Source organism: Dendropsophus ebraccatus, chromosome 6 (assembly GCF_027789765.1).
Source record: "Dendropsophus ebraccatus isolate aDenEbr1 chromosome 6, aDenEbr1.pat, whole genome shotgun sequence".
In the NCBI taxonomy this organism is placed as follows: Eukaryota; Metazoa; Chordata; class Amphibia; order Anura; family Hylidae; genus Dendropsophus; species Dendropsophus ebraccatus.
Genome location: NC_091459.1, coordinates 130,600,297 through 130,624,202, shown reverse-complemented (window position 1 = coordinate 130,624,202; position 23,906 = coordinate 130,600,297). Strand labels below are relative to the sequence as shown.

The 23,906-nt window shown below is 43.8% G+C and overlaps 1 protein-coding gene and 1 long non-coding RNA gene across 4 annotated transcripts in view; one reads left to right on the top strand and one right to left on the bottom strand.

Annotated features, from left to right (window-relative positions):
- The window catches only part of LOC138796072 (uncharacterized), a 41,560-nt gene that overhangs the window by 3,502 nt on the left and 14,152 nt on the right, over nucleotides 1-23,906 (top strand). Inside the window, exon 2 of the long non-coding RNA XR_011363708.1 lies at nucleotides 614-697. This is a non-coding gene — a long non-coding RNA (uncharacterized lncRNA). The remainder of the gene's footprint in view (nucleotides 1-613; nucleotides 698-23,906) is intronic.
- Nucleotides 4,124-22,999, bottom strand: LOC138796068 (lymphotactin-like). 3 transcript variants are annotated; one of them, XM_069975968.1, is made up of 3 exons: nucleotides 22,773-22,999; nucleotides 5,491-5,605; nucleotides 4,124-4,645 (listed from the first exon to the last, which is right to left on the bottom strand). In XM_069975968.1, the coding sequence occupies exons 1-3, from the start codon at nucleotides 22,801-22,803 to the stop codon at nucleotides 4,375-4,377; spliced, it is 417 nt and encodes a 138-aa protein (XP_069832069.1). In that variant the 5' UTR covers nucleotides 22,804-22,999; the 3' UTR covers nucleotides 4,124-4,374. The 3 variants fall into 3 exon arrangements, with proteins under 3 accessions (XP_069832069.1, XP_069832070.1, XP_069832068.1); XM_069975969.1 differs by lacking the exon at nucleotides 22,773-22,999 and adding an exon at nucleotides 15,950-16,753; XM_069975967.1 differs by lacking the exon at nucleotides 22,773-22,999 and adding an exon at nucleotides 10,586-11,356.

Here is a 23,906-nt window from a genome sequence, read left to right as displayed (position 1 = left end):
AGGCCTTAGTTAGGACGTCATGGTTTCCTTCCATTTTGTAATAGACTTACCATCTAATGGCATCCGTCTAAATGACATTTATTCAATAATTGCATATGTTATGTCCTACGAATAGCGCCCATCATCCTAACATGGCAAGTGTGGTTTACATTTGCTAGTCAAGAAATGGCAGGCGTGTAGGTCCATAGACGGTGTACTGTCTCCACATTCATCGGGGAGATGGATTAATCACGTATTAACCTTGGGTCTATGGGGACGCTGCGGTCTCAGGAACACTTTGAGTGACGTGTTTGTTGACAGCCCTATGACAGTACCATGGCAGCCATTGACAGTCACCTCTATGTGATGGTCATTCCGGCACATGAGCTATGACCCATCATTTCCTAATCCATCCCAGTATAATCACTTATTGTATAGAGAGTGTATCCTAATGTCTAGTATATAACTATTTCAGTAATGTAAGTGCTCTGTGTAATGAGGAAGGGGCCACATCCCTGGAGACATTCAATACAGTATAAAGAATCATCTAAACTGTGGATCATAGAAACATTTTGTAGAAGTAGAAAGTTTCCGATGTTTGTTTTCTTAAATTAAAGGGTTTTTCCTTCTATAGATATTTATAGCATTCCGATTGCCGGAAGAGAGATTACTCATCATTATAGCGAATTGGAGATACAGAACTGGACATGGCAAGACGGTATGTTGGGCAATTTCCACTTGAAAGATGGGACACGTTCTTTTAGTCAGAGGTGTAACTTGAAGCCGGTGGGCTCGCTAAAAAATCTGTCACTGACCCCTGAACTTCATTATTAGTACTGGCCTCCTCATATGGATAAGGGACTTTGTGGACCCCCTCATGCTCCTCAGCTCGGGGGCCACTGATTCCTCAGCATCCTTTATAGCTACACCCCTGCCTTTAGTTCAACATGACATGGGGCATCATTAAAGGGGTACTCTGGAGAAAAACATTTTTTAAATTAACTGATGTTAGAAAGTTGTACAGATTTGTAAATGTGTAAATATCCAGTCTTCAAGTACTTATCAGCTGCTGTATGTCCTGCAGGAAGTGGTGTATTCTTTCCAGTCTGACACAGTGCTCTCTGCTGCCACCTCTGTCCATGTCAGGAACTGTTCATCCGCTTAGAAAACCTCTCCTGCTCTGGACAGTTCCTGACATGGACAGAGGTGGCAGCAGAGAGCACTGTGTCAGACTGTAAAGAATACACCACTTCCTGCAGGGCATACAGCAGCTGATAAGTACTGGAAGACTTGAGATTTTTAAACAGTAATTTACACATCTGTTTAACTTTTCACCCCTTTGACTTCTTAGGATAAACTGTGATGTGTGTATACAGTAAACGAGCAGTTGCAATATTTCTGACCTTTGTATATGGATTTTTTTTACCAGTTTTCCCTCCTGCATGACACTTTTGAGTTGTTCAGTTTAGCTACGAATTATCCTGCGTCCCTCTATCTTTAGAGCACACCCTCAAAAGCAGCAGCATCATGGAGGACATTTTTAAGCAGTGCTGAGTATTGTAAAGTAGTTGCTTATTGTTTAAAAGCTTTTGGAGTCCAGTGGGCAGTGTTACTCACTGATAAGACCTCCCACTGGACTCCTAGGCATGGAGAGCTCAATAAATAAAGTTACATTGAACTGTTCCTACAAAGTTATATCAATATGCTCAGCTCCATCTGCTCTATAATGTGATGCTGATAGATTACATAGCATTTTCTCGGTGACAGATTCCCTTTTAACATTATTTCAAAATAAACCTGGTTTTCATCGTAAAGTACACACCATTTTGATGAGCGAGCATGCTCGTCCGAGCTTGGTACTAGTGTGAATATTAAGGTACTCGGTGATGCTCGTTACTCGGACGAGCATCTTGCGATACTCAAGACAGTGGCATCTTCCTCTTCCTGCATATTTGGCGGCTTTTTCTCAGCCAATCATCATGCAGGAGAGGCTTTGGGACCTCCTAGCATCACGTGGGAATCCTACATGTCGATAGCAGCGATTGGCTGGCCAGATCAGATGACCTGGGCATATAAGTATCAGGTACCGCAATGCTCGCGTCAGACGCAGGCTGGAAGGGGTTAGTGGGAGAGCTGTTGTCTGTAAGGGAGAGTGTTAGGCAGGGAATTACAGTCCTTCTAAGGGCTTAAAATGTTTTAAACATTTTTTTTTTTGCTACTCTTGGCTGCTGGCTAGGACTTGTAGTGCAGCTGTCAGTAGTCAATTTATCCTGTTGCTGAGATTCTCTTGGCGTAATGTTGCGATTAGCCAGCCTCAGAGGCGTCCATGCATGCTGCCCCTGCTGTTTCCTGTCTATTTCCATGTTGTTTCCATCATTTTCTGAAGTTTAGGAGTTTTCACGCAACCTTTCCTGTGCAGAGCTTTGGTCCCCTGCAAAAATGCTTGAGTTTCCCATTGACTTCAATGGGGTTCATTACTCGAAACGAGCACTCGAGTATCAGGAAATATTCGTCTCGACTTTCCAGCGCCCGAGCATTTTAGTACTTGCTCATCTGTACACACCATCATCTTAGTGTGACGGCATTGGATTAGCATGACCAAATGACAAGTAGCATAGTCCTGTTATTAGGCTAGTCTGGTTGTGGATATTGCAGCTATCTAGTATATTCTGGCTGCAGCAACAACAACATAACCCGGACCCCAGTGTTGATATAAAGTAATTCTAATGCTGGGTAAATAGTTTATTATAATATAACATTAAACAATATTTTTTACATGATATACAGTAATTTACAGCACATTCATCATGTCAGCGAATCACTGAGATTATCAATAAGACATGTAATGCGCCATATCTGCATGGCAGAAAAATATTAGGGGGGAGATTTATCAAACATGGTGTAAAGTGAAACTGGCTCAGTTGCCCCTAACAACCAATCAGATTCCACCTTTCATTTTCCAAAGAGTCTGTGAGGATTGAAAGGTGGAATCTGATTGGTTGCTAGGGGCAACTGAGCCAGTTTCACTTTACACCATGTTTGATAAATCTCCTTCTGTGTCTTATTTAGAGGTGAGTACTAAAGAATGCTTGGGTTTGTCCAAGTCCGATCGTTCTTCATTTGATTACTGGCGGCTGAAGAAGTTAGTGGCAGCCCTAGGGAGTTCAGGAAAACATGGACACAACCTGTGGCCTATGGCTGTATTCATATTTTCCAAACTTTTTCAGCCAATCAAATGCTGAATGATCGGATTCAGACAAACCGAGCATCCTCGATGTTGTGCTCACCTCTAGTCTTATTCACAAAGGACAGCTCGGTGATGTTTTTCTGTACTGCGGTATTCCACCTCTACGATTTCAGCCAAAGTCAACCATTAGTAGGATAAATCAGGACTTTATAAAACTTATTCTCGGCTCTGGACTCACAAACTGCATTTGAAAACCTGAACGTGTGAACACACCCCTGGATTTTGAAATGACCATACTAAACCTTAAACAGGCTGCTCCACCATCTCCAGCCTTAAAGGGGTTATCCAGCGCTACAAAAACATGGCCACTTTTCCCCCTACTGTTGTCTCCAGCTCAGGTGCAGTTTGCAATTAAGCTCTATTTACTTCAATGGAACTGAGTTTCAAAACCCCACCCAATCTGGAGACAAGAGAGGGGGAAAGTGGCCATGTTTTTGTAGCACTGGATAACCCCTTGAATTGTGCATATATAGATAGTATAAATACTGCAATAAACAAATATATATATATATATATATTAAAAAAACACATTACAAGTAGGTATTGAAGTCGGTGGTGCAAGTGGTATTACAATATTTAATTTTTTAAGACTCACTTAGAATATTATCTAACAACCAACCATTAAATGTATTGTCACTTTCTAGTAGACTGATGCAAAATTATTATTTTTATTATTATTATTTCTGCAAGATAAAACCAGGAGCGGATTCAGAAGAATCAAAGAATCAATCAAAAACTTAAAGGGGTTATTTACCAAAAGTTTTTTTCTTTCAAGTCAGTATATATATATATATATATATATATATATATATATATATACGTATATATATATATATATATATATATATATATATATACGTATATATATATATATATATATATATATATATATACGCATATATATATATCTGCCGCTTGTCTTGCAGGAAGTGATATATTCTCTCCAGTCTGACACAGTGCTCTCTGCTGCCACCTCTGTTCATGTCAGGAACTGTACAGAGCAGCAGCTCTTCAGACTGGACAGAGTACATCACTTCCTGCAGGACATACAGCAGCTGATAAGTACTGGAAGACTTGACATTTATTAATAGAAGTAATCTTGGTGGCCATGTTATTTTATTTCCAGTGACATTTGAGTATTAGGTTGCTCAGGGCTTCACGGCGGGAGTCCGGGTGGTGAGAACAGCCATGATGGATTTCAATGGCGCAGCCTTTTTGTTTGGTTTAGTCTTCCTCTTCTGTTTTCTTTGCACTTTCTTTGCCGATTTCTTTGCTGGCTTCTTTGCCGACTTCTTACTTCCACTTACTTCTGACTCGGGTGATTGGTTTTGTGTTCGATTGTCCAGGATATTTATAGCTCTTTTCACCCAGGGAGCAGCGGGGTCCACACAAATCTTTATACCATCTTTAGTAGAAAAACTAATAAAAAGAAACATTTATATAACGGATTAGTATTACATGGTCAACTAAACTAACAACCACTAAACTAAAAAGATGGTGTGTTAACAATAGAGATACAGTAAGTACCCCTCAAATTCCCATATGTTCCCCAAATAGCAATACAAAGTCACTTATAGTGGACTAGCTCCTAGGAAGGAAAGTTATTCAGTCCCTACGCATTTCCCCCACCAATTGTAGAATCATCAGGGGAAATAGTACAGAGATGATTCCCCTAGAATCATCAGCACTGGCTTCCAAGTTGTATAATTGAACAAATCTGGGGTCTATAATTCAGGACTGTATGAACATTATATATCAAGCCAACAATATGTCTATTACAACAATATTGCTCCTCATACTATTTCCCCTGATGATCTCACAACTGTTGGGGAAAATGCGTAGGGACTGACTAACTCATTTTTAAGTGAATTTTATATAAGGCCCAGTCCACACCATTGCACTGTTTTGTGTGTACGTTGGAAAAGCTCCGAAGGTACATGCTAAACCAGTCCATCGGGGTCGTGATCAGACACGGGCAAAAAGAAAGTCTTTTTGGCTTCTGTTTGTCTGGTATACAGCTAAATATTAGACTTTGTATACTACGCTATTCCATCCAACCAGATCCTGCAAGAAAATTATCCTGTTCATGTCAGGAACTGTCCAGAGCAGTAGCAAATCCCCATAGAAAACCTCTCCTGCTCTGGACAGGCTTACATTTTTTAAGTAAAATAAAATTTTGCCACAAATTGACGTAAAAAAAAAATCTTTCCTCTGAGGTACCACTTTATGTATTTCATCTCAGCCATTTCAGCTTGGATACTTACAGAATTGCATGGAAGGGAATGTTTTTTACTGAGTAACTCTGCAGGATTTTAATGTCCACTCTTTTGGTTTGCACTTCTAAACAAGGAAACGGGTCTTTATGTTCGAATCCCAGTCCTGAAAATAATATAAGAAATTATAATGGATCAGAATATGTGATCAATAGCATTGCAGTGATACCGACAATTTCATGTACACGCTATTATCCAACTAAACATAATGAGTAAATTAGAATTTTCTGATTTGATTTGTATAATACATGTACAAATTAGAGAGCGATATAAAAGATAGACAACAAAATCAATAGAAGAGATGGACAACGTCCTAAAAGGGGTATTGTGATTTACTGTATTTAAAAAGTAATTTACGGATGGGTAGTAATGTAACAAAAAGAAAGAATACCCACCTCACCCTACCTAGCACAGCACTCTGGTCTGCCTGATTCCTCTTTTTACTTGCCCTGATGATGTGCTGTTTGAACACACTAAGGCCAATCACTGACGCTAGGGTCATCACGTCATCAGGAGAGCAGGGAAAGCACAACATCAGGAGAGCAGGGAGAGCACAACATCAGGAGAGCAGGGAGAGCACAATATGAGGAGAGCATGGAGACAGGTCATGAAGAGTGCATGGAAACAGGTCATCAAGAGAGCAGGGAGAGCAGCATCATTAGGCGTGCAGGGAGAGCACAATATCAGGAAAGCAGGGAGAACACATCATCAGGAAAGCAGGGAGAGCACATCATCATGAAAACAGGGAGAGCACATCATCAGGAAAGCAGGGAGAGCACATCATCAGGAAAGCATGAAGACAGGTCATCAAGAGAGCAGGGAGAGCAGCATCATTAGAAGAACAGGGAGAGCACAATATCCGGAAAGCAGGGAGAGCACATCATCAGGAAAGCAGGGAGAGCACATCATCAGGAAAGCAGGGAGAACACATCATCAGGAAAGCAGGGAGAGCACATCATCAGGACAGCATGAAGACAGGTCAGCAAGAGAGCAGGGAGAGCACAATATCAGGAAAGCAGGGAGAGCACATCATCAGGAAAGCAGGGAGAGCACATCATCAGGAAAGCAGGGAGAGCACATCATCAGGAGAGCATGAAGAGCAGCATCATTAAGAGAGCAGGGAGAGGACATCATTAGAAGAGAGAGAGCATGTCATCAGGACACCAGGGAGAGCGCATTATTAGAAGACAGTAGGGAGGGTACGTAAAAAGAGGGAGTGGGTGGACTGGAGTACTGACGCTGGACCTGGTACCAGGTAAGGTGAGTATCCTTTCTTTCATTTTATAGCTCTATCAGGTGCTAACTTATAATGCAACCAAATTAGAATATCCCTTTAAGTTAGAGGAACCAATAAGGAAATATTTTATAGCAGAAGTAGCTGTTTCCTTTTCTTGCAATCTCCTACAGACATCTCATTTTTTCACTTGCTGTATCACAAGTTCACACTTTGTGTAGACTCACCAGTCATGTGTGCAACTCACAGGCTGCTCCTAACCACAAGCAATAATTTCCATGTGCACTGGAATATATGTGGCGAGGCACAAGCCTTTGAAGGCTCACGGTTATGTGACTGTATCGATCATTTCCATACAGCTTTATGGGTATGAGGGTCTCAGGCTGCGCTCACTGAAGCCCACCTATGTGTCATTTTACAAGTGTGGTGGGCTTAATATGTTCCATGCACAACAGCTCTAGGGGTAACAATGCTGCTATCTCCATCCCACGCAAGAGAATTGGCGGGCATTATTTCACATCTTGTTACCTTATCATGGCATTGTACAATGTTCCACTATCCAGTAACTTTCCACTCTTTTCCCATCTCAGATATAACCCCCCAAGTCATAAGAAGAGTAGCTATAGAGGGTGTAGAGCCGACAGTAACAGGGTCTTAAGAATACTAATATTATACACGGCACATAGTTGGTAAGAGACCCTGTTACAGATTTACTATTGGGTCTAGGAAGTTAACCTGTAGGCTCCTGAAATACTTTGTGCTGCTTTATCCAACTCAGTGATCTAATCCTACTTTCTAAAACTCAACATGGACAACACAGAACTAATCATCTCCCCCCCCCCTACATCTAATCACAATCAATGGCTGCACTCTGACCCCCACGTCCGCTGCATTGGGGGTCACCTTTGACTCTTCTCTGTCTATTCAGATTTGGAACACTTTCTGTCGTCTTTACCTCAAAACCATTCCCCCAATCTGCCCTTTTTTCAACCCAGACTTAACAAAACCACTGGTACATGTTCTCACCATCCCCCGCTTGGACGACTGTACCACCCTCCTTTCTAGCCTTCCATCTAACACCCTTGTGGCCTTCAAGTCTATCCTCCACTCTGCTGCCCGACTAATCCAGCTCCCCTCGCTTTGCCTCTCCCCTCTTCCAATCCCAACCCTGGCTCCCCATTGCCCAAGAAATTCATTTTAAACTGCTGACCATGACATTCAGGACCATCGACAACCTATGCCTCCATATATCTCTGACCTGATATCCCACTACCGTCCCTCACGCAAGCTCTGATCCTCCAGTGACTTCCGTTTGTGCTACCCCCTTGTTCGTCCCTCACACAACCTCCAGTGTCCTCCGTTTTTGTTCCCCCCCACCTTGTTTGTAACTCACACAACAGCCTCCAAGATTTTATCCGAGACCCCCCATAATCTGGTACTCACTACCCGACACACCCGGCTCTCATCCACCATCATGACCTTCAAAGGCAACCTGAAAACACATCTCTTTAAACTAGACTACAACCTATAATAAGTTAACTTTTTGATTGCACCATCCAAAAATATAATAAAAACAACCATTGAAGGCTAAGAGAACCAGGAGCCCCGAGAATATTACAACATTTCTAGACACGACCTGCAAATCTGTCTATAGAGCGTTGCCAAGCAGTTTGTGGCTTACGGAAGGATATCGCGAAACCCAGCGGGTCAGTAAATGCTTCCTCGTTTCCTCTTTTGGATTATCCACAAAACCCTGACGTTGGTAACACTAAGCCCTGCTAGGAAACTAATAAAGAGGGAACCTATGGGCGTAAGGAGGACACCTCTACAGAAGTGTCCGGTTGAGTCAGATACCTATATAGACAGGCAGTTCCTCTGCTCCGTGTCATGGTTAGTGAATCAGATTCCTGTGACACAGCAGCGAGACATCAGAAAGTGAACTTATGACTTGTGACATGTCAGTATCCTCTGCCTACAAATATTTTTTTCTCCCTTGACAACGTTCAGCACCCAGATGTAGGATGCCCGATGACACGTGGCCACATAGGAATGACGTTAAGGACGCTCGCTTTGGGGAAACTGGTATATTTAGATGTTTAGAAAGTCCTAGTCATGTATTTCGAAACCTCAGGTTGGTATTGGGTGAAAAGATCTTGGTTGATTAAAAAAAAAAACTCTTAATATGTCGCTATGGTATATCAAAAGTGACCTTTTAAAGGGCTTTTCTATAAAGAGACTGCAGAGAGTGGAAGAGATTTGTGGGGATTCAAGCAATCACGAGAACTTGTCCACATTGATTGAACGGAGTGGTGGTCACATATTCAGCTCTACAGGCCATATGGCCATAGTAGTGATGATGTTCAGCTATCTTTGTGCCTTGGAAATGAATGGAGCAGAGACGCACATGCCTAAGGGGGGCTGGGGGGGGGGGGACATGGGACCGGCTGCAGATACATTATAGTTTTACAACTGAATTGCCTGCAATTCAAATGACTATTGACTACAAAGTAAAGTACAGCCGCCAACCGTTCTTTACATTGTGTGAACAGCTATTGTTTCTGGACGTTGTTCGCCTAACAGCATCCGGAAATAACAGATATTTTCATTATTTTAACGTCTATTCTAAAGAAACAAAGTCAGAAGAAATCGGGCGTGTGAACATAGCCTTAAAATGTTAATCCCAACCTGCTCCTGACCCCTAACAGAAGCTTATTGTGTCCTACATCCACCATACCAGTCAGATGTCGTATAAGATGCATTTTTCCAGGAGGTAATAGAAACTATGGGTAACAAAAAGGAGAAGTGGACACAAGCCCTATAACACCTCTGATGTATGAGGCATATTATTATTGTATCTACCTACAGGTGACAACCACGTGGGGCATATACCTAATTTTGTACAGAAAATTGTGGATCTAGGATTCCGAAATCTGTAGCATTGCTGTAAGGTAGCCATCACTTTTTTGCTGTATGGACTTTGGTTAAAGCCACCACTAGTAGGGTAAAGTTCTCATTTTTTGTAGGTTTTTAGTTTTAGTAGGAAGGGTACTGCATATATGTCCGATGCTGAATCCTAATACGAATCTCAAAACTACCCGGACCTCCATTTTACAAGCCAGACAAAATGGACGCACGTGTGCCGCTCCTTCCATTGCAGTCTATGGCTAAGTGCACACTACAGCATCCTGATGGAACACCCATTGCGGATACCGCAGCTCGCAGACTCTGACGGCTGCACAGAGAAACTCCCATAATTACATTCTATGGTTTTCCAGATTCCGCCATCTACCCAAAGATGAACCTGCTCATTCTTGGGGCAGATGGCGAAATCTCTCAAACCATAGAAAGCCTATGGGAGCAGCGGAGATGCTCGCGGCCACCAAAGTCCACAAGCGGGTGCGAGCTGCGGAATCCGGGATGGGTGTTCCGTCGGGATTCCGCAGTGTGCACATAGCCTAATGTGTGACTAAATGTTATACATTGTGTGACACATGGTGCAGATTTTTGTAGTGTCATTGTTGTGTTCACTTTATCCACCACAGAATGATGAAATATTACTGAAAGATGCGGTAACATCTGGATACGGCAAAACAGGAAAGAGAAGCATAACGCCGGGAGTGTGCACAAGCCTTGTGATTTTACATGTGAGAATCAGTCGTCATCCTCAATACACGATAGCCAGTCTAATATATAATATGCAACTCATCTCTATGATCTATAATGGGTTTTACATAGGACTGCAGGTATCCTCATTTAGGGATGTATAAGCAATTAAAAAACACGTTAGGCTCAGCTACATCTGTATTATAATAGGATATTTATGTATAATGTAGGTATCTTCCAAGCTCTTACCTTGACTTTCCCGGACCGCCAGAACCACACCGATAAAAGCGAGAAGAGGAATATGATTTAGCTTCATCTTTTAGCTTGATGGGACAGACAGGAATGGTCTGAATGATGAAAAGCTGCCTGATTATAAATTAAGGGGTGGTAGGAGGAAGTGGTGCTTTCCAGATATAGGTATGACAAGTTCCCCCTCCATATGAAGCCCCTCAAAAGTGGAAATTTTGTGCTAGCAGTGGACAAGTGCATAAAAGGTGACAGGAACCTCAAACATACAAGTGCGGTTCCTGTAGTGGAAACTCACAAGTTCTCCTCCTTTCATCGTCTTCCTGTCAGAATGTAGAAAGTATGAATATGTTCTAACCACTTACAATAGAAAGTTTTCGGTGGTGTTCAGGCCCATGTTGGCTCAATACTATATCGGGGTTAGTGTCGCTTCTGATATTACCCCTTACAGTCACGATAGTTATAAAAAGGGATCAGGACCTGGTTTGGTAATAGTGACGACATCAGGAACGGAAGCGGGTTTAGGTGTAGGACAGAAGATGGATAAATACTATATAAAAAGCTTAAACCTGTGGCCCTCCAGCCAAAACTATAATTTCCACTAGAGATGAGCAAATTTACACGATAAACTAATGAAAACCTGTTAGCTTGGCGGTCGGCTTATCAGCCTGCTGCCTTTCCCTAGTTTCCCGGGACTGGTTCCAGCTTTTCACAGCACCCGGAGCGGAGTGACATGGAGTTCCAAAGTTGCCAGCTGATAAACCAACCGCTGAGCTAACAAGTTTCCATTAGTTTATACTGCAAATTTGCTCATCTCTAATTCCCACGATTCCTGGATAGCGAAAGGTTGCTAAAGCAGCTAAAATACACCGCACCCAAATGTAAAGTCTGACCACATAATAAAATCAGCAAAAAAGAATCCCGCCTTAAACCCATATACAAATACACTGTCTTTACTATTGAATTCAATGGACTTTTCAATAAAAGTATACGCTACTACGAGCCTACACTGTACATTTAGATCAAAGGTTACAAGGCGAAAAGGTCAAAAGTCAGGGCAATATAGGCATGTGTTTAGTTAAAGGGGTTATCCAGTAAAAATCTTTTTCTTTCACATCAACTGGTTTCAGAAAGTTATATAGATATGTAATTTACTTCTATTTAAAAATCTCAAGTCTTACCATACAGAAGACAGGACCTGTCCAGAGCAGGAGAGGTTTTCTATGGGGATTTGCTACTACTCTGGACAGTTCCTGACATGGACAGAGGTGGCAGCAGAGAGCACTGTGTCAGACTGAAAAGAAAGCAACATTTCATGCAGGACATACAGCAGCTGATAAGTACCAGAATACTTGATATTTTTAAATAGACGTAAATTACAAATCTATAAACTTTCTGAAACCAGGTGATCAGAAAGAAAAGGATTTTTGCTGGATAACCCCTTTAAGCATTTCTCTATGCTGTAAAGAGCAGTAAGATGTAACGGGCAGGATTGCCATCGAGTGACAACAATGAGAATGTATATGGCTGAAAATGGACGCTACAGCTAATCCTTCTAGAAACTGAAGGCAACAGAGGTCTAAGGAGGAGCGGCTGGATTCCACATTTAGCTAGACGTGAAACGAGAAGGAAATATGACGCAAGAGAAAACGATTTCAATATGACTGAAACCAATTTTTGTAAAAGTAGCTTGACATATAAGTATAAGTGCAGCTATTAAACTTAAAACCTACTAAAGAACTGAACGCATGCTGCATTTTATCACTTACTACTACATATAATACATATAAAATGTTCTCAATTGAACATTCTATCCAAAAAGGATAAAAAGTAGTGTAGGTTGGTGGATCAGTGGACAGTAGTGGACGTTAGTGGATCAGCGGCGTAATATCAATTTTTGTCCCAGGACAGCAGTGGACATTGGTAAATGAGAACCCAGTGAGGTATTAAGATGGACCCTGTGTTCACTGTGACTTCCTATAATGCACACCCAGCACCCAATTACTTAATATACTGGACAATGGCTTCACTGCTCCCACAGAAAACCACCCACAATCCACCCTTCTCTCCTCTCTGTCCCTATCTCTCTGTATTTCTCTCCCCGCTGCAACCTGCTCTCCACTATACACAGCCGACTGGCCGCCTCCAGGAAGCCAATCACCTTATATAGAAGGGAAGGGGCTGACATCGCAGCTGATTGGACGGGCGCTAGGGATTATGGATAATCCCTTCCTCCCGCCAAAAGAGAGTTCTGTAAAGTAACAGGTGCTTCTGCCATTACGGCCACCATGTTTAGTGAATTTGCAAAGCGAACGACGAGCGAGAAATCGTTCATTTTGATCTTTCAACAACTTCTCAAATCGTAGTTGATCGTTTGCAAAAAAATTGCAGATCGTTCCATGTGAACAGTGAGATAGGCTTAAAAGAATTTTCCGTACGACATATCATACCTTCTAAACACTGATCGTTATGAAAAAAAAAATCGTTACTCCAACATCGTTAATCGTACGATCGGGCGAATTATCGTTTCGGGTAAACGTAGCATCAATGCAATAGATTGGCCTTTGTCTAATCCTCCTCCACAATTACAATCAGATTATGTCAGAGGGATCCAGAATAGTACAGGTAAAGCTGGATTACATGCAGGACACTTGAAGCACATACTACAGGTTCTCTATTACCTTGCCTGATTCTTCTTATCTGCCCTTCCCAGAAATTTTCTGCTTATGTTCAGGTACTATGTATATGGGTAATGTATATATAGGGGTGCCACAATTATTGTTTAGATATCCTATGCAGCTGAGAAGAGGCAGAGAAGTGGCAATGCTGGCAAAGGGAGTTGCTGGCTTGACTTTTTCCATGACTCCTATTGACTTTATTGAAGACCATGCAAAGCCATAGGCGAAACAGGTGGTCAGGCAGGCTTTGGGTTCTAGTGGTGAGATAGTGGCCCCACACAAACCTGAATCCATTCCTCAATATCATACCCCTTTAATACAACATGTATGTGCACACACAACATATAAGTTCAACCTTTAAGAAATAGGCCCCAGTAGAACCCAAATGGTGCTGTCCTATGCAGACAATTGGGGCCCATTGATCTTCTGGTACCCTGGTGGGACAATCCTACCCTAACAAAAGCCGTTGTAAAGAAACAGGGCTGAAGGGAGACAATCGGCTTTGTCTGGAAATACTAAAAATGGTTCCTAAAATGGTTCCTAAAGATAGGCAGAGAAATTCATGGAAACTATTAATTTACCACCAACGTGAAACAGTTGACCATGACCTCTGAGCTAATGAAATAAATACATCACTTCCATATTCTCTTTTACTTTCATGCTCCATTATTAAATATTGGAAGTTGAAATGTTCACAGAATCTTCTACTGAAGAACTTATGACTTGCAAGGAACACCCTTCACCATCTTTGAATGATTCATAAAGACGTAATAAATTGTTTGTCGGAAAGAGGAAGGAAGAGTTTAAAGACACCTTTGCAGACCTATTGCATTGTGTGTATTTCAGCAGGTTGTATCATGCTATATGGGCTGATAGGTTATGGTACACTGATGAGTTATGCCCGTCTGGTGGGGGCATTGGGGAACATTGCTTTACCCCTCAGTGCCGTGACCTACTCACTTCTGTAAAACGTCTACTGATGTATATTCATTGTCTGCAGTGAGTTAATGGCTGCTCAGAAGTTTTATGTAAGTGGCCATAAGTCACTGAAGGATGAACATTCATCTAATACAGGACTATATCAATGCCTATGGCTTCCAACAAGCTCTCTGATAACTCCAATGGGGCCCCATCAATTGGAATCTTGACTAATCTTGAGGCAATGTGTTTTAGGGCAGCTCCAGGCCCTATCTCTTTGACCCAACACCACTAGAATAAAAGATCTTTTTTATGCAAATAACACCAGCAGCTAAGAGGACCCTGGGACAGGGTATGGATTGAGGAAGGCTATACAACAATTTGGGGGGGGTTGGGGTGGCTGCAGATTCGCTTTAAAACAAGACTATGGATGTCAGCAAAGCCAGACAATTCTCCAAAAGGTGAGTTGTACCCATTTGTGGACAGCTGTTTTGGAGGTATTGCCCCTCATCAGTACAGATCAATAGCCTGGAAACAGCTGCCTATAAGTGGGTAAAACTCTCCTTTGGGAGAGTTGCCTGACTTGGCTTACAATTCTAGTTGTGTCAGACACTGACTTGATGGGAAAACTTCCTCCAAAAGGTGATGAGAGAGATGCTTTGTGTATCATCCTCCTGTTAATTCACAATGGAACATTAATGGCCTGTAAATCTCCATTTGCTTTATGACATTCTCCTCAAGGAGACACATTACCCTTTGGTCCTACACAGGTTTACACTATCAAGACTGAGTGAAAGAAAGTATCAGACCTTATTCACACACCACAGTAATGTCTTATTAACATTGAAGTTTTGGTGTGTGTCCCATTCACAGATCCCTGCACTTCTGCCCCCCCACCATATAGGAGATCCCAGCACAACTCCATGCAGTTGCTAAACCATTGCCACAGTCCTTTAATTCTCAGGATCGGTCAAGATCCTAGCTGTTAGGACCCCATTGGAGTCATTAAGGAGCTTGTCGGAAGTAGGGATGTCACAATACCAGAATTTTGAGTTCGATACCGATACCAGATTTTTTATTTCAATACTCGATACCAGTTCGATACTTAATAAAGTTTGGGAAAAAAATGCTAAAAAATACAAATGTAATGACATTCCCCCCCCCCCCCCCCCCCCCCCCCCCCGACCAAACTGCGGCTATGATGCTGGGATGCAGCTCCCAGCATACTCCCAGCATACTCCCAGCATACCTCATTGTGCACAACAAATCCCAACATACCTGCTGGGAGTTGTGCACAAGGAGGTATGCTGGGAGTTGCAGTTCTACTGCAGATCTACTGCAGATCTACTGCCACTGTATCAGTGGGGACCAGGGGGACATGAATGGCCACTGCAATGGCTCCTGGAGGGGGATAGATGCACACTAGCAGTTTCTTAAGTACACCATGCCAGCCACCAGTTTATAGAGGACTGCTGACCACATATTATGGCAGCCCCCCGTGTGTAAGGGGCTCCATATAAATCACTATGGCAGCTTCCAGTGTGTAGGGGGCTCCAATAAGGCCCTGTCATTATTATAATGCTGCCCTGCAACAAGGACAGGTGGAGGAGCTATGAGGAAGGTGTATGCCCACCAGGGGTGTCTCAGTCTGTCAATAACACAGAGAGCAGGCCACCCAGGCCACCCCTGTAGCGTGTGGAGAGCGGTACCACAGACTGCGCAGACTGTACAGCTGCAGTCATTCTAAATGTTCAGCAAGCACAGCGCTCACCTTTCTCCCCGGATAAGACAAGCATTCCCAGGGTGACAGCCCTTCTACTCAGGCAGGGTCAGCGGAGGGTGCCTCAGTGCTGGTGATTAAGTGTTCGGCACCACATCTATCACTTGCTGTTGTTCGGGGAGGGCCGCGTCTCCTGCAGCGCTTCCTGTGTGTCTGCCCTCCCCCGTGCAGCTGCTGTCTCTCTCACCTTCTGTCCATGCCTCCTCCTCAGTCCAAGTTAACCCTCTCCGTAGGCTTCTCACTCTTTTCTCACCCCTGGAGCTGCTCAGGAGTTGTCATATGCCGCTGTCAGTTGTGACAGCGGTATGCACTCAGTAAACTAGCCGGCACTAGCCACCGCAGAGTGTCAGCTATTTGAAGTTCGCGCGGCTGTGAGCAGAGGGTGCGCGGGCTGAGGAGGGGGCGGCACACAGAGAACACCGCCAGCGCTCAGCTAGCCGCCGGCCGTGTTCTCTGCACTGTACTTTATTTTAAGCTGTGCTATTAGGCAGCTCAAAATAAAGTCGATATCAGGAAATCCTGGTACCAAATCGTTTTTTTGCCCGGAATATCGATAGTAGTATCGATATTTTGGTGCATCGTGCAACACTAGTCGGAAGCAATGAGCACTGATACAGTCCTGTATTAGATGAATGTTTATCTTCTGCACTCACGGACAGGGCCTTGAGGGGTAAAGTAAGACCAAAGCCCTTATTTGCATGGTTATAAAACACAATATTTCACAGAAATGGCGCACTGGATGGGTACAACTGATCAGTGTACCATGACCTATTAGCCCATATTGCAAGATCCAACACACAATATACACTACTGCAACATCCTTCTTTCTGGCCTTCCATCCAACACCCTTATCCCCTCCATCCTTTACTCTGCTGCCTCATCCTTACCACTCCCCTTGCCTTCCCTCTGCCTCTACTACTTCTCCCCTCTGCCAATCGCTTCACTGGCTTTCCATTGCCCAACAAATTCTTTTGAAATTACTGACCACATAGATCACATAGAAGGCCATCTACAACCTGTCTCTAAACTGATATCTCGCTACCGTCCCTATCGCAGCTTCCAGTAGTCCAATGACCTCTGTTTGTGCTCCCCCTTATTCCTACCTCACACAAAAAGGCTTTAAAAAAATAAAATAAATAATGATAATTATAATAATAAAATCCAATATGTCTACAAAGGTGCCGATAGCCTTTAAACTCTTCCTTCCTCTTTCCACCAACTTATTACATCTCTATTAATCATACACACATCATGTAGGGTGTTCCTTCCAGGTCATAAGTTCTTCAGTAAAGGATTCTGTAAATAATTTAATAATGAAAGTGGAAGAGAATATGGAACTGATCTATTCCTTTCATTAATTCAGAGGGTTATGGTCAACTCTCTCTCCTTCATTGGCTCAGAACATAATCCAGCCCAGGGGCATGGCTACTATGAAGAAAGGCAGGGAAGAAGAAGAGAGAGGCGCTGTAGGCCTAGGGCACGGTAACTCTAGGCCCACTTCTTTGACCCCGCATAGCCAAAATAAAAGTGCTTTTTTAAGTGAATACAGCACCAGCAGCAAAACGGACCCGGGAAATGGTCTGGATTGAGGAAACCTATGCAACAGTAGCATCTGTTAGGGGGCAGTTGGGATTGGGTACAGATTCTATTTAAAGTGAATGTACCATCAGATACATTCGCTTTAACATGACTCACAGATAGATCGGCGCAGGGAAGCCGGTGCCGCGGTCCATTTTTTGAACCGCGGCCCAGTTCCCGTGTACGGCGCTATTCTATCCACGGGTACCGGGCCAGGGATGAAGCACTGGAGGCGGGCTGGGCCGCCCCCAGGGGGATGAATCCCCCGCCCCTCTATGACGCAGGTCTGTTAGAATCAATGGAGCCATGTCATAGAGGTGTGGGGGATTCCTCCCATTGGGGGTGGCCCGGCCCACCTCCAGTGCTTCAGCCCCAGCTCAAAAAATGGATTGTGGCAATGACTTCCCTATGCTGGCGCCGATCTATTCGCTTTAAGACAAACTTGTCAGTGAGGCACTGACCTGAAGGGAAAGCTACCTCCAATAGGTGGCATTGGGGGGCGTATGGACATAACCTATTGATAAGGGTAGGACTATAAGCAAGATTAGTATGTAGCTATGTTGAGCAAAAAAACAGACTAAATACTAATACTAATCTCAGTATTAGTATTTAGTCTGCTTTATTGCTCAACATAGCGGTATTTTTACATATTAGTTCTTTTGAACTCAACGGTTATACAGCTCTCTGTGCACACATTATTCAGGCTGTTTTTAAAGCCCACCCAGTAATTTTTGCTCAGTATTCTGCAACCAAAACCTGTGCATACTGGGCAAAAAATACTGTGTGTAGCCTTACTGCCTATATTAAGTGTTACATACCAGCAGATCCACACCGCTGCACTGAATCAGCTGATGTGGTTCTTTTTTCGGTGGTCCCGTTCTCGTTATTTTTACCAGTATTCCAATATGCAAACAAGGTCTGTTGTGCACAGGAGGTAAGCTTGGGAAGACCAGTTCAAAGACATCCCCCCCCCCCAAAGATGGCGCATGTGCCTCCTCTTCTCCTCAGTTCCGGCCCAGCCTGTGAGTGCAGCCTGATCACAGTAATCAGAGCGGGGTATCCCACCTCCAGTATCCTGCCTGGCCTGTCAGTGTTGCTGGATCACAGAGCAGTACTTACAGGCCGGGCCGGATACTGGAGGTGGGATAACCCATTAGGATTATTGCTCGGTGATCCAGCTGGGCAGGTAGGACTGAGCAGAAGAAGAGGCTCGCATGTCATCTCGGAGGGGAGGAGATATCTTTGGACTGTGCACAAATGACCTGATTTGCATATCACAATACCAATTAAAATAACAAGAACAGGACAACTGATTCAAAAAAAGACAGTGTCCGCTGATTCAGCACAGCGGTACAGATCTGGTGATATGTAACACTTAATATAGGCATTAAGGTAGTATATTTGCTTTACGCCTATTTAGATGTAGCATAGTCCAGCACATATTTTAAAGCGACTCTGTACCCACAATCTGACCCCCCCAAACCGCTTGTACCTTCGGATAGCTGCTTTTAATCCAAGATCTGTCCTGGGGTCCGTTCGGCAGGTGATGCAGTTATTGTCCTAAAAACAACTTTTAAACTTGCAGCTCTGTGCCAAACGGCCGTGGCCTAAAGTGTCTGTGCGTTAGGCTGGCACAACCTCTCTGTCCCTCCTCCCCGCCCTCTTCATCATTAGGAATGCTCCAGGCAGATTGTCTCCTATTCATCACCTGTGTGAACACTGCACGTGGGCTGGATCGTTAAGGCACCTGTGTAGGAAAAATTCTGCCAGTGGCATTCCTAATGATGAAGAGGGTGGGGAGGAGGGACGGAGGGGTGGTGCAAAGTTAGGGCACAGATACTCTAGGCCCCAGCCGTTTGGCACAGGACTGCAAGTTTAAAAGTTGTTTTTTTAGGACAATAACTGCATCACCTGCCGAATGGACCCCAGGACAGATCTTGGATTAAAAGCAGCTATCCGAAAGTACAAGTGGTTTGGGGTGTGGGGGTCAGATTGTGGGTACAGAGTCACTTTAAGCATTAAACTGGTCACTATATCCCCTACATTAAAATAGATAATTTTTCTCTAATCCAAAAAGATGATTCAAAATGATGATTCAAAAAACGGGCAGTTTATTTTTTTTCTCCCGCCAAAATAATCCTTAAAAAAAAACAACCATTGAACAAGGCCTAAGGCTATGTTCCCCAGAGTTTTTTTTAGCATATGTTGTCATGTGTATTATGCACCAAAATACATGCAGAAAACATTTACAATGCACGCCCACAGTTTTTACTTTGTGAATTTGGTAACTGTAGTGCTGAGGCAGTTCTTCCCTTCATTCTTAGACGTTTTAGATGAAGCAGGACAATTGTGCAATGGCTCAACACTCTTTGCACCAGCATCCTTATGATTTAGTCTGATTCTCAATATCATTGTAAATCTTGTGATAAATAAAAAAGGAACAGCACCCTCCTTGGTTGAACTTGATGGACATGTGTCTTTTTTCAACCGTATTAACTATGTAACTATGTAACAACAGAGTTCTAAGAAAAGTTGTTCCAGCATTGTGAAAGGGGAACTTTGATCAGGTTAGACGAATCTAACCTGCTAATTGCTCCCTAGTGTGCATAGGGCGCTGAGGAGGAATGTATGTGTCCAGGGGCGTAGCTAGGATTCATGGGGCCCCATAGCAAAAAACTGTATGGGGCCCCATGAATCCTGTACGCCCCCCCCCGCCAAACACAGACATTGACGCACATATACACACAGAGAGGCACCATTAACGTATATACAGATACGCCACTGACATACACACATATATACGCTGTAATGTGATTACACTAGTGCTGATGTATACACCATGAGTAGACTATACACAGGAAAATCAGCTGTGTAATAAGGAATACTCAACCAGAAATTAAAGAAAATGCAGCAGATATTAGTGGTGGGTTCTTTTATTAGAGCCCAGCATTAATAGAAGCTGCTGCAGAACATCTTTGGGAGCAAACCTGTCAATCTCTTGAGACACTACTGACATAAACAAACACACACATATACGCCAGTGTTACAGACATTGCTGACATACACACACACATATAGCCACAGATACATACACATACTGACATATAAATATATACACAGATACATATATACACACTGACATATACATATACCCACAGATACATATATACACTCACTGACAAATACATATACCCACAGATACATATATACACACACTGACATATACATATACCCACAGATACATATGTACACACACTGACACACATACACAGCACTTACAGCTCCCAGGCTTCCCCCTCCTCCTCCTGTAGTCCGGGCTGATCTTCACATAGAAGTATTGAGGACCTTTGGGTCATGTGACCCAAAGGTCCTTCATCCCTCTCCTGTGCCATCTGGCAGGTCCTGCTCCTTTGTTCATCCCGTTCACCCGACACTACAGTGAGGGGGCTTAACAGTGCAGTGGGGGTCCCTCTTCCTCTCTGGACCCCTGGGGGAGCGGGGTACCTACCATGAAGGCAGGGCAGGCTTCCTCAGGCCCCCTTCCTGCAGGGGCCCCATAGCAGTCGCCTTCATTGTAGCTACGCCACTGTATGTGTCTTACCTTCATCCTCTGTGCCATTTTCATGCTGTTAGCTATGAAATCCTCTGCCTGGTAAGCTGTTAGGAGCACTTGTGGCAGGGCTACCACCCCCCTGAGCACTGGTCCGGCCGTAACCCTGCCCGGCACTGTAATCCGCCCCCCCCCCAATGATTATCCAGGGCAGGCCGGATAGGTGCTCCGTGAGGGTGGTAGCCCTGGCCCCAAGTGGTCCTAACAGCTTACAGAATTTAAGAATAAACAGCACGGGAACGGCACTGAGGATAAGGATAAGAGACATACCTTGGCGCCCCGTGCCCACTAGGGACCTATGAGCAGGTTAGATTTGTCTGACCTGCTGATAGTTCCCCAGTAATCTATAGAAAAACAGACATCCCCTTTAACATTCCTTTCTTAATTCCATACTTACATACCCAATGGAGAGTAAATCTCTCCATTCAGTAGTCAAGTGGGTGGTTCCAGTCAGTGCACGCTTGTAAACAGACAGCTGTCAATCACTGAGTATGACTGCCCACATACTGGGATCACTCCATACACAATTATAGACACAATCTTTGCAGTCCCTCTCTGTTCTGGCTAAAAGAGACCCTAAGCAGGAGATCCCACACATTTATCAGCCCTAATAGGATATATAGATAGGGTTGCCATACTCTTTAAAGGGAATATCCTGAATTAGAAAAACACGTCTGCTTTCTTCCAGAAACGGCACCTCTCCAGTCTCCAGTTTGGGTGGTGGTTTTGCAATTAAGCTCCATTCATTTCAATGAAAATGAGTTGCAATACCACATCCAAACTGGAGACATGAGTGGTGCTGTCCCTGGAAGAGAGCAGCCAAGATTTTTTAGGCTTGGACAAGCCCTGTAAGAAAAGAATAGTGAAGTATTGGAGTGTTGCATCCTTCTAGTAGTAATTTTACAATGTTTTGGTGTCGGCTAATACTACTTGGGGATGTGTAATGTAAAAAAAAAAAAAAAAGAACTTTGGGGACATATGCAGTATGTTACTATAAGAATCCATAATACTTATCATGCTATAAGATCAACAGTGTGATATAACCATAATTATACCTGTCTCAAACCGGCATGTATGAGGCAGTTTTTCTAAAAGAGTCAACAGAGCCGACCAAGGGAGGGAGAGAGACGACCAAGGGGGGGAAGAGCCGACCAAGGGAGGGAAAGAGCCGACCAAGGGGGGGAAAGAGCCGACCAAGGGAGGGAAAGAGCCGACCAAGGGAGAGAAAGACCCGACCAAGGGGGGGAAAGAGCCGACCAAGGGAGGGAAAGAGCCGACCAAGGGGGTAAAGAGCCGACCAAGGGGGGGAAAGAGCCTTCCAAGGGAGGGAAAGAGCCGATCAAGGGAGAGAAAGAGCCGACCAAGGGAGGGAAAGAGCCGACCAAGGGAGAGAAAGAGCCGACCAAGGGAGGGAAAGAGCCGACCAAGGGGGGTAAAGAGCCGACCAAAGGAGGGAAAGAGCCGACCAAGGGGGGGAAAGAGCCGACCAAGGGAGGGAAAGAGCCGACCAAGGGAGGGAAAGAGCCGACCAAGCGAGGGAAAGAGCTGACCAGGGGGGGAAAGGTCAATGCGTCCAGGCTCTGGCACAATTATAGGCACCAAAGTTCCAAAGAACATAATGCCAACCTCTTGTCCCTAGCGATGACTCAAGGCTCATGGGTCCAAAAGAAAGTTAGTCTAAGGACCAGTTCACACGGAGTAAAAGCGGCGGAACTCTCCACCTGCCTCAGTGTCATACAGTCTGTCTATGGGAGGGCTCGCGCGCCTCCTCTCTCAGAGCCTCTCCACTCAAAGAAGTTACTTGGAGAGGCGCTTACTATCCTAGAGTAAGATTCAGTTTGTTGCCCTTAGCAACCAATCACAGCTCCCATAGCAACCAATCACAGCTCAGCTTTCAATAACCAGAACAATGTGAGAACTGAAAGCTGAGCTGTGATTGGTTGCTATGGGAGCTGTTTTTGGTTGCTATGGGCAACACGGAGAATCTGTCCGTAAGATAGCGTCATAAATGCCCCCCCCCCCCTCCCCAGTCTCTATATCCTCTATATATAATATCTTTTATTAGACATCCATTTGGTTTGTAAGGAAGATGAAGTCCCCTATATACTGTAATATTACTGATAGGACATGTCTGATCATTTCCACTAGGCCAGGGGTTACCGTAAACTTGTCATCCTGACTCACTGTGCCGTAGCCGAGGTCAGGGTGATATCATCGGATATTAGGGATCCGCTCTGTATATGGGGAACCTAATTTACAGTATAGGATGACGCAAGACCTTGTTCTTCTGAAGGCCTTCCTTCGTGATTTCCTATTCTTTATGAATCTCAGCAATTTGCTAAGAATAAACCAATTACTAAGAAGTTATCCGTCTGACTATAGGGATGATAAAAGCATCACCACGTGAACTCATACACTATGGAATATATGGAAGAGACAAATATGGCCACCCCTCCCCATGCTATACTTTGTTGTTCTGCTGCTCCCCAGCAAAATTCTAACAATTACCATTAGCAGTTAGTATACAAGTGGGATTTAAGTGGGTGCCTAACTTACATGGCGCAGGGCTGTTCAGCGGCCACCATTGTAGAAACACCAGTGCCCATAGAGGGAGTGACCCAGTAGTCTGGCAAACCTGTTACCAGACTAAGATGCTATGGGGACTGTAGGGAAAAAAGGCCCAGGTCTTGTTAGACTCTTCCCCTGCACTCTTCTCAGAAAAAAATGAGTCATTTGCATAGTTGCCAACATTTGAAAATT